The sequence below is a fragment of the Haplochromis burtoni genome, unplaced genomic scaffold, assembly GCF_018398535.1.
Source record: "Haplochromis burtoni strain Fernald_Lab_line unplaced genomic scaffold, NCSU_Asbu1 Contig_12, whole genome shotgun sequence".
Taxonomy (NCBI): domain Eukaryota; kingdom Metazoa; phylum Chordata; class Actinopteri; order Cichliformes; family Cichlidae; genus Haplochromis; species Haplochromis burtoni.
The window spans coordinates 1,591,632-1,607,091 of NW_024582373.1; the positions used below are offsets into that span (position 1 = coordinate 1,591,632).

Sequence of the window (15,460 nt, forward strand, 5' to 3'; positions counted from 1 at the left end):
TGAGTGTTAGACAATGTACAAAGGTATAGTAAAGACTGCTTTGAGTGCTTAGTTAGATTAGAAAAGTGCTACAGGCTATGGGTATATATGAAATGAAGCTACACGTGGCAAATGATTGGCCTGTTCATTACTATCAATTCCTCCTGTGAATTTCCTGCTACTTTTTCAACAAAGTTTTTGAATTTACCAGTTAGAAAAAAAACAATCATCATCTCAATACAGGGAATTATAATCATTATAGTGATATAAGTAAATTCCTGGAGGAGATCATTGAAAATATTAGAATGAGTGTGAGGGAATGTACAAAGAAGTGAAAAAACTTGGGGTACAAAAAAACCCTCACCACAACAAATAATGGGACACGGGAAAGAAATAAGTATTGTGTTAGTTTCTATTGGCTTGTACTGCATATAAAACACCAGGCCATGACCACAGGGCATTTAATATGTTATGCACCAGCACAACCATAAATACACCAACGGCATTAGCCACTTACCTACCGCGAAGTTTAAATCACTCATTAGTTTGTGTTTCTACAACTCGCTTGCTGCTATTTTCTGATTCTTCCTCTTTTCTCCTGAGGGATTTGATACATTATTTATCTGACCCATGTTTAGAATTTGCTGTATTAGCTGCCAAAACCCAGGATTGAACAAGGGTGCTTTTTTTGTATATAGCACAGTAGTAACAAAATTCGAGAATGACCATAACCCTGTCCTGAGAATTGTGACTGTGGGTTCCCCAGAAAGACAAAAATCTGCTGGTCTTTGAGGGATGATGGGAGAACCTCAAAGAATGAAATGGTAAAACAGCACAGGACTGATCATATGCACATGAAGCACATGAAGAAAACAGATCATAGAGGTGAAGGATGATTTAAGCGATACTGCCTTGATGCAGAAATGTAAGTTGATCAAGTGATGCATAGAATGGTTAGCATTTTGATCTCATACAATATGAATTACACGTTCAAAGCCGCATACCTCCGTACTTCTGCAATTACTGTGACACAAACTAAATACAGTCTAATATATGACCTGAGACATTTGATGATGGCAAAGGCTTTAAAAGCCATCCCAAATTCTGCCGAAACCCAGGATCGAACCAGGGACCTTTAGATCTTCAGTCTAACGCTCTCCCAACTGAGCTATTTCGGCCTCTTGAGTCACATAAAAAGACAAACATACAGCTCGCTAGCCTATAATATAACTAAAACGTTTAAGATTGCTTGACACTGAGAATCAGTCATTGACCCCAGCTTTATAAATTATATCTCTTTATAAATTAATCCCTGCACAATTCTTTCTACGGTGACCACTGTGTCTCTCTTGTGAGTGTAAGCTGTTAGTCTGCTGCTTACCTCAGCTGTCAATATATGTCCACATCTATTTATTCTAGAGGCTGTAAAAGTTTGTGAAAGTAATCACAGTAATTGTAAAGTCAGTCAAGATAAATTAAATGATAAATGCTGCTGTTTTCTGTCGGTTGCCAGCGTTAATGAAAACGATGTGAAAATGTAATCAAATTGTTTAGGTCACTTGAGCCGGATGTTACCTGGCATAATATCAGCTTATAACGAGCTGTTTAGCTAGCTCTTGTCAGACAGCTGATGAGAGCTAGCTAAACACAATAAGTAATTGTGTCAATATCTGGAAGAAAGGAGTATGTTTAGTCCAATGTGTATTATATAATTCAGAAGATGCGGCTTGGGGTCAGGAGAAAGATGAGGACCTTTTACCAGAAGCTGGTCATGTTGTTTCTTTCCTTCAGGTTTCACTTCTTTGTGAAGGTGGCTCCTTCTCAGATGATAAAATATAGGTATGATCCTTGAAGGTTCACACATTAATTTAAAATTGCCTCCAAGGAACATAGATTAGATTAGATTAAATTAGATAAAACTTTATTAATCCTTCGGGTGGGTTCCTCCGGGAAATTCTGTTTCCAATAGCACAGCACCGATAGAAGTTACAGAATGTGAGCAGAAATATATACACATCTATAAATACAGAGACATATATAAATACAGAGTATACAAAAGGGATAAATAGAATAAATAGGAATAAGAATACAAGGGAATTGCACATTTCACATATTGAAGTCTATTGCACTGTTGGATATTAACAAAAAGTATTGCACAGTGAAGAGGCACTACAGCTTAGTTGTCCCCCTCCTGTTTCCCCTCCCTCTCCCCTCCAGAGAGGAGTTAAACAGTTTGATGGTGTGTGGGACAAAGGAGTTTTTAAGTCTGTTGGTTCTTGACTTTGGGAGAAGCAACCTGTCACTGAACAGACTCCTCTGGTTGTTTATGGCCGTGTGCAGAGGATGCCCAGCACTGTCCATAATGTCCAGCAGTTTCTTTAGTGTCTTTTTTTCTGCATTGTCACCAGAGTGTCCAGCTTCATACCGACCACAGAGCCAGCCTTCCTGATCAGTTTATCCAGCCTGGATGAGTCCTTCTTTGCTGTGCTGCTCCCCCAGCACACCACAGCATAGAAAAGTACTCCAGCAACCACTGACTGGTAAAACATCCTCAGGAGCTTCCTGCAGATGTTAAAAGACCTCAGCCTCCTAAGGAAGTACAGTTGGCTTTGTGCTTTTTTTATACAGGTGCTCTATGTTGCATGACCAGTCCACGTACATGAGTGTGTACCAATTCTCTTCTCTTCTGCCTTTTGTAATGGGATTAAGACAGAATGGTATATTGATGATGGTGCGAAAACATGGTGGTTTCCAAAAAAACATCCACAGCTCTGTATATTTACTGAATTAATTGATTGTTGATTTAATGTATTCTAAGTGTATGAGAATGCATCAGTTTGTCGGAAGATGTATTACACAATAATCAATGCAGATTCATGAGTAATCATTGTTTGTTTTTTCTATTAAAGAACCCAAAGAGTTAATGACTGTACTTTCAAGACTACTCATTTTAAACTGAAAAACAGTCAATGGAGCAGACGTATATATGCCCTCAGTGATACCACTACCTTTTTCATGCTGTATTAAAAGCTTATCTCAGAATCTCGGACAAACAATGCACTATGCAACCATTCAACAGTCTGTAGTAGCAACACAAATATATGAAAAAGCAAAAAAAAGAAGAAAAGCTAGTTGAGTGTTGTAATTGTTTTTGTAGTTGATTCCCCCCTTCATCTTTTAACATTTTTAAAATCTTTTACCAAATGTAATACCAGATATGATGTACATACTGTGATAGTACGCTCAGTGTGCTGTAAAACCAAAAACCAATGTGGTAAGAGAAAAACTTAACGGCGGAAAAACGGCGAGGTGTATCTTTAAAATGTTTCCCCAATGCTGCCGAAACCCGGGATCGAACCAGGGACCTTTAGATCTTCAGTCTAACGCTCTCCCAACTGAGCTATTTCGGCTCGCTGTACCATGTACAAACATGCTGATCTACGTCATCACAGCCAGAAATGGTAGTAACACAATAAGCTTGTTGTTATTCCAGTGATAAATTGAGACGACCACCATCATTATGTTTGACTTTTGCGCTGTAGAAAAAAACGACAAACTGTATGATTCCTTTATTTTGCAAAACAGTTTTTGAAAGCCAAGTTAATTGACGGCTTTTCTGTTTCGCAACCGCTTCCGACGCACTGCACGTTGAAAAAGTGCGCGTAGTGACGTCATCACGTCGTACTGAATGAGGCGTCATCCTTTTCGATGTAGAGCGGCACGGCGGCCTTTCTTTGCTGCTCTACATTTCTTCCTCTCTTAACCCAGTAACTACAGCATTTCAGCTCCTATCTTATTTTAACCATGACCCAAACCTCCCTGCTTTTCACCGCCTACCTGCTGCTCCTGGCTGCTCTGGGTCCGCAGGTTTCAGCGGACGGTTTGGTAAACGAGGATGTGAAGAGGACAGTGGACCTGAGCACGCATCTGGCCAAGATCACTGCCGAAATCGTGCTGTCCAACCAGGGGAACTCGGCCGTGCACAGTTTCATACTCGCAGTGGAGGAGGGCCTGGCTCCGCATCTGGCATACATCGGAGCTTCGGTGAGCTAAACATCAGTGAATGAAACTGCGCTAACACCTCCGCCTGTAGCCGGCTAGCTAGCTTTAGCTTGTTAGCTGTTCTGTTGCAAACTACACATGCAGTGCTGTGCACTGTCTTTACAGCTTGCAGTTTTTTATTTTTGTGAGGTGCCAACAGCAAACCTGCAGAAGTCAGTGCCCTCCCGTAGTAAAAGGTCACGGCTTGTTCATTGAATGCATGGAAGCAAAGCTACTGGCTATGTGTGATTCAACAGTGTGATTCTGTTGGCAGTGAGCTCTGCAAGTGGGGAGTCACATAGACACAGTTAGCTAACAGTAGCAAGTATTACGAGCTCGGTATGTGCAGTGCATTCACCCCAGTTCGGGAAATGTAGTTATTTATGCCCAGAAGTGCCATATTTATTTTAAAGTGCCATGGATGTGGGTAACAAGACAATGACTTCCGCAGGGCTCCACGCTCTGTCAGTGGCTGAATGACACGTATGCCTGGGCAGCTTACTTCCGTGTGTGACTGCGCACAAGCCTGCCCCCTTCCACTATGAATGAAACCGTAACAATGCTCCTGTTTGACAGAATAATGACACAATAACAGATACGTTACAAACGATTCCCTCAAAGTCCTATAGTGTTGAAGCACGATCCTATATGCCTGTGTTTGTGGCACTCCTGCATCATCATAACAATGTTAGTCGAGTAACAACATTGCTACTGACCAATGAAGTTAGCATTAGCCAAGAAGTTAGCTAATGCTATTAAAAAAAAGCTGTCACTAGCAAACCAACGACACTAACCTAAATTGGCTAACAGCAAACCTAACTCTATAAAATATTTGTTACATTTCATAAAGTAATGAAGAAATTACTTGAAACGCTTACCATTAATTCAAGAAGAGACTTATCGTGCAAGTAACTGCATACATTACACAAATATTCTCTGACTGCCTGCTTTCACAGGTGAAGGGTGATGAAGAGGAGGATGGCACACTTGAACTACAGCAGACAACAATTCAGGGTCAAAGGTGAGAGATCAGACACTGTCTACTAAGCAGATTATAAAGACCTTACATGATGAAAACAGACTGCAGAACTGGTGCATTTGAAGCACCATTTTATTTTCTGGAAGATGGTGAAGATGGTAGGGTTGCTGGTTTCTGACGAAAATCACAGTCATGATTATTTTTGATCAATATCCAAAACAGGATTTCTTAACTTGGACGTACACGTCCAAGACGTGCATGTCCCGAGAATCTGATGTGATCCATCAAATATGTCTTACCTGTGCTCCTCTCTGTCATCTCTTCTGCAACAGTGGGGAGTTTTATAAAGTGCAGCTGCCCTCCAGCTTGGCTGCAGGTGCTCAGCTGAAGACCAAGGTGGAGATGACGTTCAGCCACGTCCTGAAGCCCTTCCCCACACACATCACCCAGGCTGAGCGTCAGCTGGTGATTTTCCAGGGGGACCACTACTTCTACTCCCCGTATCCAACCCGCACCCAGACCACACGCGTCCGCCTTGCGTCCAAGACCGCAGAGAGCTACACAAAGCTGGGCAACCCAAGCAAAACCGATGAGATTATTGAGTATGGACCCTTCCGCGACATTGCTCCGTTTAGCAAGGTACAGCTCTGACCAGGTTTGATTAGCTTATAGCGAAGCTACAAAACAGCTGCTAAACTGATCTGCTGTTTGCTTGTGTTCTCCTCTGTCCAGGACGCAATGAAGATCCATTATGAAAACAACACACCCTTCCTCACCATCAGCAGCATCACTCGTACCATTGAGGTGTCTCACTGGGGCAACATTGCAGTGGAAGAAACCATCGACCTGAGGCACACCGGAGCCATTCTGAAGGGCCCCTTTTCACGTTATGATTACCAGCGTCAGTCAGACAGCGGCATCTCATCTATCAAGTCCTTCAAGGTTTGTTTCTTCTAGACACCCAACCAGTGTCATTTAAGCTTTCACAGTTTCTCTGATAATTATATAGATTCTCCTCACCAGACTATCCTCCCTGCCTCGGCCCAAGACGTTTACTATCGGGATGAGATTGGAAACATCTCCACCTCCCACTTGCAGGTTCTGGATGACTCAGTGGAGGTAGAGGTCAGGCCTCGTTTTCCTTTGTTTGGAGGCTGGAAGACTCACTACATAATTGGCTACAATCTGCCTAGTTATGAGTACCTTTACATGCTGGGTGAGTCGATTTCTGATCACCAGTTTTGTTAATTAATCTCTGGATGCCTTAGCTTATATGTCGTGCCATTGTATATCCCAGGTGATCAGTATGCATTGAAGATGAGACTTGTTGACCATGTGTATGATGACCAGGTGATTGATGAAATGACTGTGAAAATCATCCTGCCAGAGGGAGCCAGGTCAGTGCAAACACACCTAAAGTATCTCCTTTGAGGAGTGTTTACAGGGCTTGATATTTATTTTCCCTTCTATATCTTTGTCTTGTCTTCTCAGAAACATTCATGTGGATACACCTTACAAAATCAGCCGCATGCCGAACCAGCTGCACTATACATACCTGGACACTTTTGGGCGGCCAGTGCTGGTGGCCACCAAGAACAACCTGGTGGAGCAGCACATTCAGGATTTCGTGGTAAGATGCACCGTAGAAGAAGACAAAAATCCATTCATGGTGTCTCAGGTTTGAGGTTATTTAGATCAGAAGTGGTTTTCTCTTTGTAACTAAGGAAGCTGTTAGAACCTGTCACTCTTTATCAATATGCAGTATCATCAGGGTGAGGGTATAATGCCACAATAAAATTAGGCTTGGAGGCTCTTAGCTGCATCATCTTTGAGCTCATAGTTCAAAAATAGGTCTCCACTAACGACCATCTGTGCTGATGCTAACATGGTAGAGACGTGTTTTATGTGTACACACGAACACTTAATATTTAGAAGCAGGTTTTTGAGTTGTTACCACAAGTTTATGAACCACGTGTCCAAGTATGTTGAAGCTGTACAGTTTGTTTTTTCTTGGCTTCAACAGATCTTGGCAGACACCTGTCTGCACTGAATACTTCACAACAGCAACATTTTACACACTGATTTAATTATTTGATAATTTGATCATCTTTCTTCTTGCCGTAGCATTAGGTCAGTGAGCTTGGTATTTAATATCATCTGCATAGAGGTTATATCGAGTCATAGCATTTCTTTTTTACAATTGTAATCTCTTTCGGTCTGTCTAAAAAAAGGGGTTAACCGCAATTAATCATCATGATGTAATTATTGATTGCACAACACATTGGCTATATAATGATGACAGCGCTGACATTTAAACTGTTTCCATGTGATTCTTTGTGCCCCCTCTCTCCTGATCGCCAGGTTCACTATAACTTCAATAAGATCCTGATGCTGCAGGAGCCTCTCTTGGTTGTAGGTGCCTTCTACATACTCTTCTTCACCGTCATCATCTATGTACGTCTGGACTTCGCCATCACAAAGGTATGAAAACACCTTTCTAGTTGATGTTGACCGCATTTTACCTAATCTCTCCTCATTAAGCAGCTACCCTGCACAAAAGTAGATTTATGGTGTTCATTCTGTTCACTTTGTTTTCTTGTCTTTGCTCAGGATCCAGCTGCTGAGGTTCGCATGAAGGTCGCATCCATCACAGAGCAGGTGCTCACTCTGGTCAACAAACGTCTGGGCCTGTACCGCCACATGGACGAGGTGGTCAACCGCTACAAGCAGTCCCGCGACACGGGGGCGCTCAACAGCGGCCGGAAGACTTTGGAGGCCGACCACCGCACTCTCACCAATGAAATCAGCTCGCTGCAGGCCCGCCTCAAGGCAGAGGGCTCTGACCTGGCCGACAAGGTGAGTGATCTTGGGAGATTGTGAGGAAAATTAGATTTTTATTAATGGGACGCGCAGCAGTAGTGCCTTACCTCTCTGTTTCATCAGGTCGGAGAGGTGCAGAAGCTGGACGGCCAGGTGAAGGAGCTGGTGTGCCGCTCCTGCCAGGAAGCAGAGAGGCTGGTGGCGGGGAAAGTCAAGAAGGAGGCCTACATCGAGAGCGAGAAGAATCTGACCAGCAAGAGGCAAGAGCTCGTCGGCCGCATCGACAGTCTGCTGGATGCCCTTTAAACTGCGACACGCTGACAGGCACCCTTGCCGCAACATAAACCAACTGTTTGTATGAGAATCTGATGAAGTGACTCATGCTCACACTTTTCTTGTTTTAGTATTTTACCATCCAGACATGGACTATGAACACCGGCTCTTACGGTAGTGACGGGTTTATCCAAACACTCGTGCCTTGCGATAAACTTGAAGTCACTAAGCTCTAGAGCAGCTTCATCACAACTGTTTGGCTTTTTTTGTTTTTCTTCTTGTTTTTCAGTGGAGCTAAAACTTTGTGAAAGATTTGTTCTTCCGTTCCATGTTCAAATCTCTTTTTTTTTCCACTCTGAAGTTAAGGGTTAAGGGACTGTTTTTGAAACGAATAGCTGAACGGCCCGAGTGTTTTCAGTCTCCTGTCTTTACTCGTATGCTGTACTTTAAAACTGAATCATCTCTAACTTTTAAGTTCGAAGATGACTTGCTTTTTTTTTTGCCATCGGTTTATCTTTTTTGCACTTGCATTTTGTTTTTACTCTCCCCTGCCCGACGTGTGTATTTGGAAAAAATCCAAAGCTCTGATTCTGTCATCCCAAAATGCTTGTTTTAGATGTCCCTCAGTCTTATGTTCTACATTTTTCTTGGTATAAATTTTTTTTGACTGTGAGATTAAACAATAAAAGAGATTATCTTGTATGTGAGAAAAGACATTGAAGCTGGAAAACACATTTGTGAAATGGGCAGTAATGTGGAAAACTGTCAAATTTGAAATAAAGTTTTGAGAGACTCATTCTTGTTGGAAGTTGTGATTTTGGCATGCAGTACCCCTGGTTCATCATAAGGGGGTGTGCTTGTGTCAATAACTAACGTGTTATCATGCTGGAGAAAAAAAGTCAAACCGTATTAAACTGCATTTTGATCTCACTTGTACCTTCGAATGCCGAGATAACTAAAATTTACGCTGTGCCATCCTGACATCATCAAAACAAGAAAAAGCGAGTTTTCCACACTGACTAGTTCATTTAAAACTGGCACTTCAGAGGGAATTTCCTGCTCATTGTTGCATTCCTTGCTTGAAAGTAACCCCACCTATGGCCTTCTCCTACCCAGTCAGCAGAGGAGCTGACCTGCCTCAAGCACAGTATGAGCTCAGGACAAACAGAAGGGTCAGTCTGAGGTCATCACTTTCCCTCAGAGGTCACCAGGGGTCCTGGCAGGTCATTTCCTGCTCCATAATAACAGCCCAGTTCCCCTCACAATGACAGTGTGCGCATATTGTATGTGCCATACAATAATCATTCAGTAAATACGCAGCAGGGAGAGAGCAAAGACAATGTCTGTTAGCACTGATGCTTGGTTGCTGGTGAAAGACCACACAATGGTGATTTTGTTTGTATGTTTTTACTCGAGTGGAGATTTGGAGCGGCGCGAGTCCAGAGAGCCGCACAGTCTCATTCTCACAGCAGCGGGCTCACGTCCACCTCAGCACCAGAGACGGGTTTTTTTATGTGGAAGTGTTAAATGACATTGAGACCTTAAAGACAGAACACTGACAAATACATCGATCAGCAACTTAATTAGGTATTCCTGTTCAACTGCTCGTTATAGCAGATGCCTCATGAGCCAATCTAACAACATGTAGTGAAGAAAACTTACTGAAGTTCAAACCGAGCATCAGAATGGGGAAGAAAGGTGATTTAAGTGACATGGATGTTAGTGCCAGGTGGGCTGAAACTGCTGATCTACTGGGAGCGGCAGTTCTCTGGGTGAAAATGCCTTGTCGCTGTCAGAGGGCTCAAATCTTCTCAAACTGATTCCTTGAACGTGACATGAATCTAATGGAGCACCTTTGGGACGCGGGTGAACAGGAAATTGGGCAAATCTGCTGGACGACACACAAAATTTTCTGAACACCTTACTGGATCTGCTAGAGAGGTGTAACTAATGAAGTGGCCAGTGAGCTTACTTTCTCTCTAACTTCAGAGCAGCACTTCATCATACAGAGGTAACCTTGTGATGGAGACTAATATGTATGCAACACATCTTTTAAAATGAATGACATCAACATAATTTATCAAGTTGCAAGTTAAACATGAACTTATTTACTTAATCTTTCGTGGAGTTACGAAACTTTAAATGCTTATTTTAAATCGAAGCAAGTTTCTGCCTTAATGGCTGCAATCATGACAGGGACGAAGTTGTGTATCGTATATCAGCAAACACATACTGAACAAAATGTTCGCTGAAATAGGCCAAATTATCAGTTTATAGTCTTTGGGAATCATTTTGTTGTTCCAATACAAGTTTATACCCACCAAACGGTTTTCTTTGGCATTTCTATAGATTCAGCTAAAGAAATGGGGACAGCCTAAAGATGCAATTTAAAATTATTCAAAAGTCAATGTCCAAATAAAAACTTAAAAAGACCTTCAGCAGACCTTCACATTAAAAATGAAAAGAAAGTCTGGCCTACAGAAGATATTAAGAAATAAAGAGTGGCTCCAGACTTTTGCACACTACTGCAGGCTGTGTCTTTTTCCCCCGGAATAACCTACAAAAGGACCAGAAGGTATCAAAGCTAGAAATTGGAACGCTCTTACAGTTGTACGTAAACTCTACTTGTATTGTCTCTGGTATTTTACTCCGACGGAGATGCCATCGAACGTGGCTGCACCTTAATGCTCGTGTCAAACATGAGTCTGTTGATGCATTCGCTTCCCTACACGGCTGTTTGTCTTGTTGTGGCTCATTGGAGGCCTTTCAGTCTTTTCAGTTCTGGGCCAGGATATGATTACCGGTCACAGAAGAGCTGCGGTTTATCTGTTGGTGTAAACCGAGCAAAATACTGTTTGAACCGGAATTCGTGTGCAGCACTGTATCCTGATGTGGCAAACCGTGTGTGTGTGTGTGTGTGTTTGAGGTGGATGGTGGGGTTTGTGCAGGGTGTTGGACTGGTTGGGCCATGCGGTTGAGCTGTCACGGTCCCCCCTCAGGCATGGAGTCGATTATTATCTTCCTTTCCTGAAGTATAGTAATGATGCAGAGTGTGTTCATTCTTTATCTGCCAGAAATAATGAATATGCAAAAAAAAAGAAGGGGAAAAAAAGATTTGGAGTCAAACTAGATATCAGTTGAAGAGGTAATCCACAAGTCCCTAGGCTTGGTGACGTGGTGGTGATTGATTACATTGAGGGCTCACCTGCAGTACTCTCCCTCTTAATCTTTCTTGCTCTCAAATGCACACACACACACACACACACACAACTACACACACACACAAAGAGAGAGAGAGGCAGAAGTCACCAGTCAGGGAACAATATCCTGCTCAGAGGACCCTTCACAGCACACTCTCATAAATCACTGAGACAGAGCCACCACCCTCACTGTCAGCATGTTATTATGCGCACACTCTCAGGTCCACGCTCCTCATGACATACATTCATTCAGTTCATCCACTCCTCATACTCAGCCATAAAGGAATATCATCAAAAAGAAGAAATATGAGTCAAATCTAACCGCAAAACTCGCCCTCAAACACACGCCTCACCTGCACTGATTCCCTCTGGCTCCGCTTAAAACATTTTTTTTTTTTTTACAACAGGAGCTCTGTGTCCCACTCTGCCACGGCCCTCTGCACCAGCCATTCCTCAGTGACAGGGCGCCGGGATGAGGGGATGAGAGGCTCTTGAAGGGCGAGGTGAGGAGTGGATGAAAGCCCCCGCGGCTCAGGTCCCAGGGCTCTGCCTCCTGTGCAGGTGGCAGGTGTGATGTGGCCGGGTGCAGAAGCGTCAGGGTGAGGAAGAGGAGGACAATGAAGGCGTCTGTAGCCCCGGTTGCAGCTGCAGGAGGCGGGGAGGAGCGAGGCTGACAGATATGACATTCAGACAGGCAGAGGAAGGGAAGGACAGTGTAGGAGCGCAGAGATGGAGATGGGACTTCAAACAGAGGATTGGGGGTTGGGTGGGGGGGCATTCTTGTCTGGTATGGAGAAGGTGGGGATGGAGGGACAGTGAGAACGATGGATGGCACAAAAAACAACAACAACCCCCCCTCCCCCCATGAATCCATAGTTCACCGTTGTGGTTCTCTTGTGCAGATGTTTACACCGTGCACGCTCACTCAAAGCCCCTGCCTATATCTCTGTGCATATTGATGTCAGCCTCCTTCCCTGTATGGATTTGTATTGATGAGACAGTAATCCTCTTCCCTTGCCGTCCTTATGTGCAACTGTCCACAGCTCCCACTAAGACCCACTGATCTCTGCCACATGGCGCTCCATCAAAGCACCGATGGTCATGCCTCTCAGGGCAAGTTTTTGGCAAAAAAAACGTGCCCGTGCAGCTCATGTCTGTCCCTCAGTGCAGGGGATAAGCTGCAGATGAAGGCCTGACGCTACTTTGTATCATCTTGGATCATACGAAGACAAGTGAAACAAAGCTGCTCTCTGTTAAAAGCCACTCTCGTCGGAGCATGTGCACGGGCACACACACGTTTCCTACTTTCTCTATCAGACCTGATTAGAGTGACAGGGGCACTTCCCATTGGCTGTGAGAGTGGCCCTCTCCTTCCCAGGGCAGCCAATTTCCCCTACTCCAGAGCTGATAGGAAACTTTGATTGTCCACTGAGCTCAGAAGAGACAAAGAGAGTTTTCCTCTCGCAATCCACATATCACTCCATCAGATCTCTTCCTACAATACAGCCCCCCCGCCCCCACCCCCACCCCACCCCCCTGCAAACACACACTTTATTTTTTTCCTTCTCTCCTCCTTTCCTCCATCATTTCTCCCTCCTGAATTTTGGAAGCCTAATTTACACGGGCTCCACATTGTGAGTCCATTAAACTGGTACTGACTGCTTTGATGGGCAGGAAGTTTCACTTCATGTGGTGACATCTGCATCCTGTGACACAATCCTGCCCTACGTACATGATTTACTCTCTCAGCTTACCACTATCCTCTAATAGCAGTCTGCTATTAGCACGGGTGGATGTGACCAGCAGCATTTGCATACTGGTACGTGTGCATGGTGGGTGTGAAGAGGACCCAGAATGAGCAAGGCGTCAAAACATGTGGGGAGAACCAACAGGAAACATCTCCCCCTTCTCTCTCTCTCTCCACCCTCTCTGAGAACACACTTCCTGTCAGAACTCCTCAAACTTCCTGTCCAGCCACCGGGAATCCCAGCTGGAACATTCCAGCTGTGCACTAGTCTCCCTCCCTTGCTGTACTGCTTGAATATCACCGTTTCTTTGTTACCCAGTCTTCAGAGACTCGGAAAGTATTTGCACCCTTTCACTTTCTTTGCACAATTTAGCCTGCTTTATGTGATACATGGGAACGCGAACACATTTGTTTTGTATATCAACGTAAGTGTCATAATGACAGAGAGAAAACATTTTATAAGTTCATTTATTTATTTTTAATGTTTTAAAGAAAAAGACAGAGACATTTGCCAAACTGAACAGAGTAAGGTACGAGAGTAATGTACCCGTTATATGTAAAGCTCACAATTCACTTTAAACCACAAACTCAAGGGAACTCTCTGTAGACTTCTGTTGGAAATTTGGAAAAGCACATTTCACAGGTATGAAATAATTTAAAAGGTCTTGGATATTCTCAAGAAGCCTGTTAAACAACAACAACAGTGAAATAGTAACAGAGAGACTGATCCTTCTCAGCTACCCTCCATCAAGTCAGACATTTACCCTTAAAACAGCCACCGTAACTATATAATGTTGCCACATCCACATATTTAGTAAAATACAACATTAAAGGACATTCCCTGGTCTGATGAGATAAAAGCTGAACTATCTGGGTATAGCTCGAAGCACAGCGTCTGGCACACCCCGTGTTCATCACTCTGACTACTAAAGCCACCTACAGAGAAGGACGGTGACACATCGCGACTAGAGGGGAACTTCTCAGCAGCAGGAAAAGGGAGACTGGACTGAACTGAGTGAAGAATGAATGCAGCCAATTACACCGAAGACCCTGAAAAGGTGATCAGAGACTGGTGCGACAGTTCAGCTTTCATAGCACAGCTTCCTATCCCGCCTGATAGAGTCCAAGGACAAATACACACAGGTGTAGCCTTGGAATGTTTTACCCAAAGGTTTTAAAAAATATGAAAGTAAGAGTAAGGCCAATGAACGTAAGAGCGCACAAAACAGGCTGATCAATGAGGAGGGTATTGAAAAATGCTGTTTAAAAAACTATACAAATATATATAAAGATGAATAATTCTATATACTAGCAGAGCAAATGATTATGGAAACAAAGTGGGGAAACTACAGGGATAAAAATGGAGCCTATGCTTTCACTGCAGATGGTTTAGTCAGCTTGTTAGACTTCAGTATTTGAACCAGCTCCACCCACAACGTCTGGTGCAGCAGACAGGCAATTCAAAAGGTGGGAAACAAAAAACAAACATATTAATGCAATGACAGAGCAATGTTAGCCGCACATCCTCGCCATCACTGAAGACCACAAAGCAGTGTCAAAGTGTGTATTTATTTGAATCTGGGTGCACCGTGTAGCTCCAGCAACTGCAGCAAAAGCGAACTTCAAATTAGCCGTGGTAGAGGTGTGGAAGAGTGTGAAACCATAAATGTGAATGAGTTATGAGTGCAGTGTAGAGAGGGGATAAATATTAGCAAAAAATGTTATTTCAGGTGGGTGGATGTGGGTACATTCGCTATCACTTGGAGAGAGAGAGAGACGATAGCCAAGAGCAGTGTGATAAAGTGCACTAATCCAGGCCTGCAGATTCTATGACCCAATGATCTGCTGCTGAAAACATGATGGAACACTTTTAATTTAAAAACTAAATCCATATGACGTTTTGAACTGCTGATTGTAGAGCAGGACTGCAACAGAAGTGTTAAAGTGAGGGAGATTTGCTTTCTGAATCCAAGTACTGTACGCTTGTCCTACAGTACATCCCTTTCTCGCCAGGGGTCGCTATATAACAGCACATGGTCTCCTGGCCAGCTGTCTCTCCTGCAGAAACTCGCAGTCTCAGTCCTGGGGATAACCGTGGTCTCGCTGTCTCCTCACAAGGCTCCAGTTTACATGACTAGTTTTTGAAGCGCAGTAAAACGGGACAGTGCCATTAGTCTAATGGCAATAAATCAAATGACACACGCATGTTTATGAATGTGCCCTCACGCGTGGGGCCATATGGCAGCGAAAAGAGCAGGATTGGTGACTTTGTATATGACCTTTTCGGAAAGAGAGCTAATCCCGAGCTATAATAGACTCCGGGACCGATATGGAAAACTGCTGCACCGTTATCTCGGTTGTCTAGGAGACCATCAGAGCACCGGGCCGGTGGAGATGCCGTGGTATTAAAAGGGGGGGGGG

The 15,460-nt window shown here is 43.6% G+C and overlaps 1 protein-coding gene and 2 non-coding genes across 3 annotated transcripts; 1 reads left to right on the top strand and 2 right to left on the bottom strand.

Annotated features, from left to right (window-relative positions):
• Positions 1 to 1,084: 1,084 nt before the first annotated feature.
• Positions 1,085 to 1,157, bottom strand: trnaf-gaa. Its single transcript has one exon. It is a non-coding gene; the product is annotated as a tRNA-Phe (tRNA).
• Positions 1,158 to 3,316: 2,159 nt separating this feature from the next.
• On the bottom strand, positions 3,317 to 3,389 carry trnaf-gaa. Its single transcript has one exon. It is a non-coding gene; the product is annotated as a tRNA-Phe (tRNA).
• A 264-nt stretch (positions 3,390 to 3,653) lies between these two features.
• rpn1 (ribophorin I) lies at positions 3,654 to 8,888 on the top strand. The gene is made up of 10 exons (XM_005915385.3): positions 3,654 to 4,023; positions 4,977 to 5,041; positions 5,332 to 5,638; positions 5,732 to 5,941; positions 6,023 to 6,215; positions 6,297 to 6,396; positions 6,491 to 6,629; positions 7,361 to 7,480; positions 7,610 to 7,855; positions 7,943 to 8,888. Exons 1-10 carry the CDS (start codon positions 3,784 to 3,786, stop codon positions 8,123 to 8,125), a joined length of 1,803 nt encoding a protein of 600 aa, XP_005915447.1. The 5' UTR covers positions 3,654 to 3,783; the 3' UTR covers positions 8,126 to 8,888.
• The last annotated feature ends 6,572 nt before the right edge of the window (positions 8,889 to 15,460 follow it).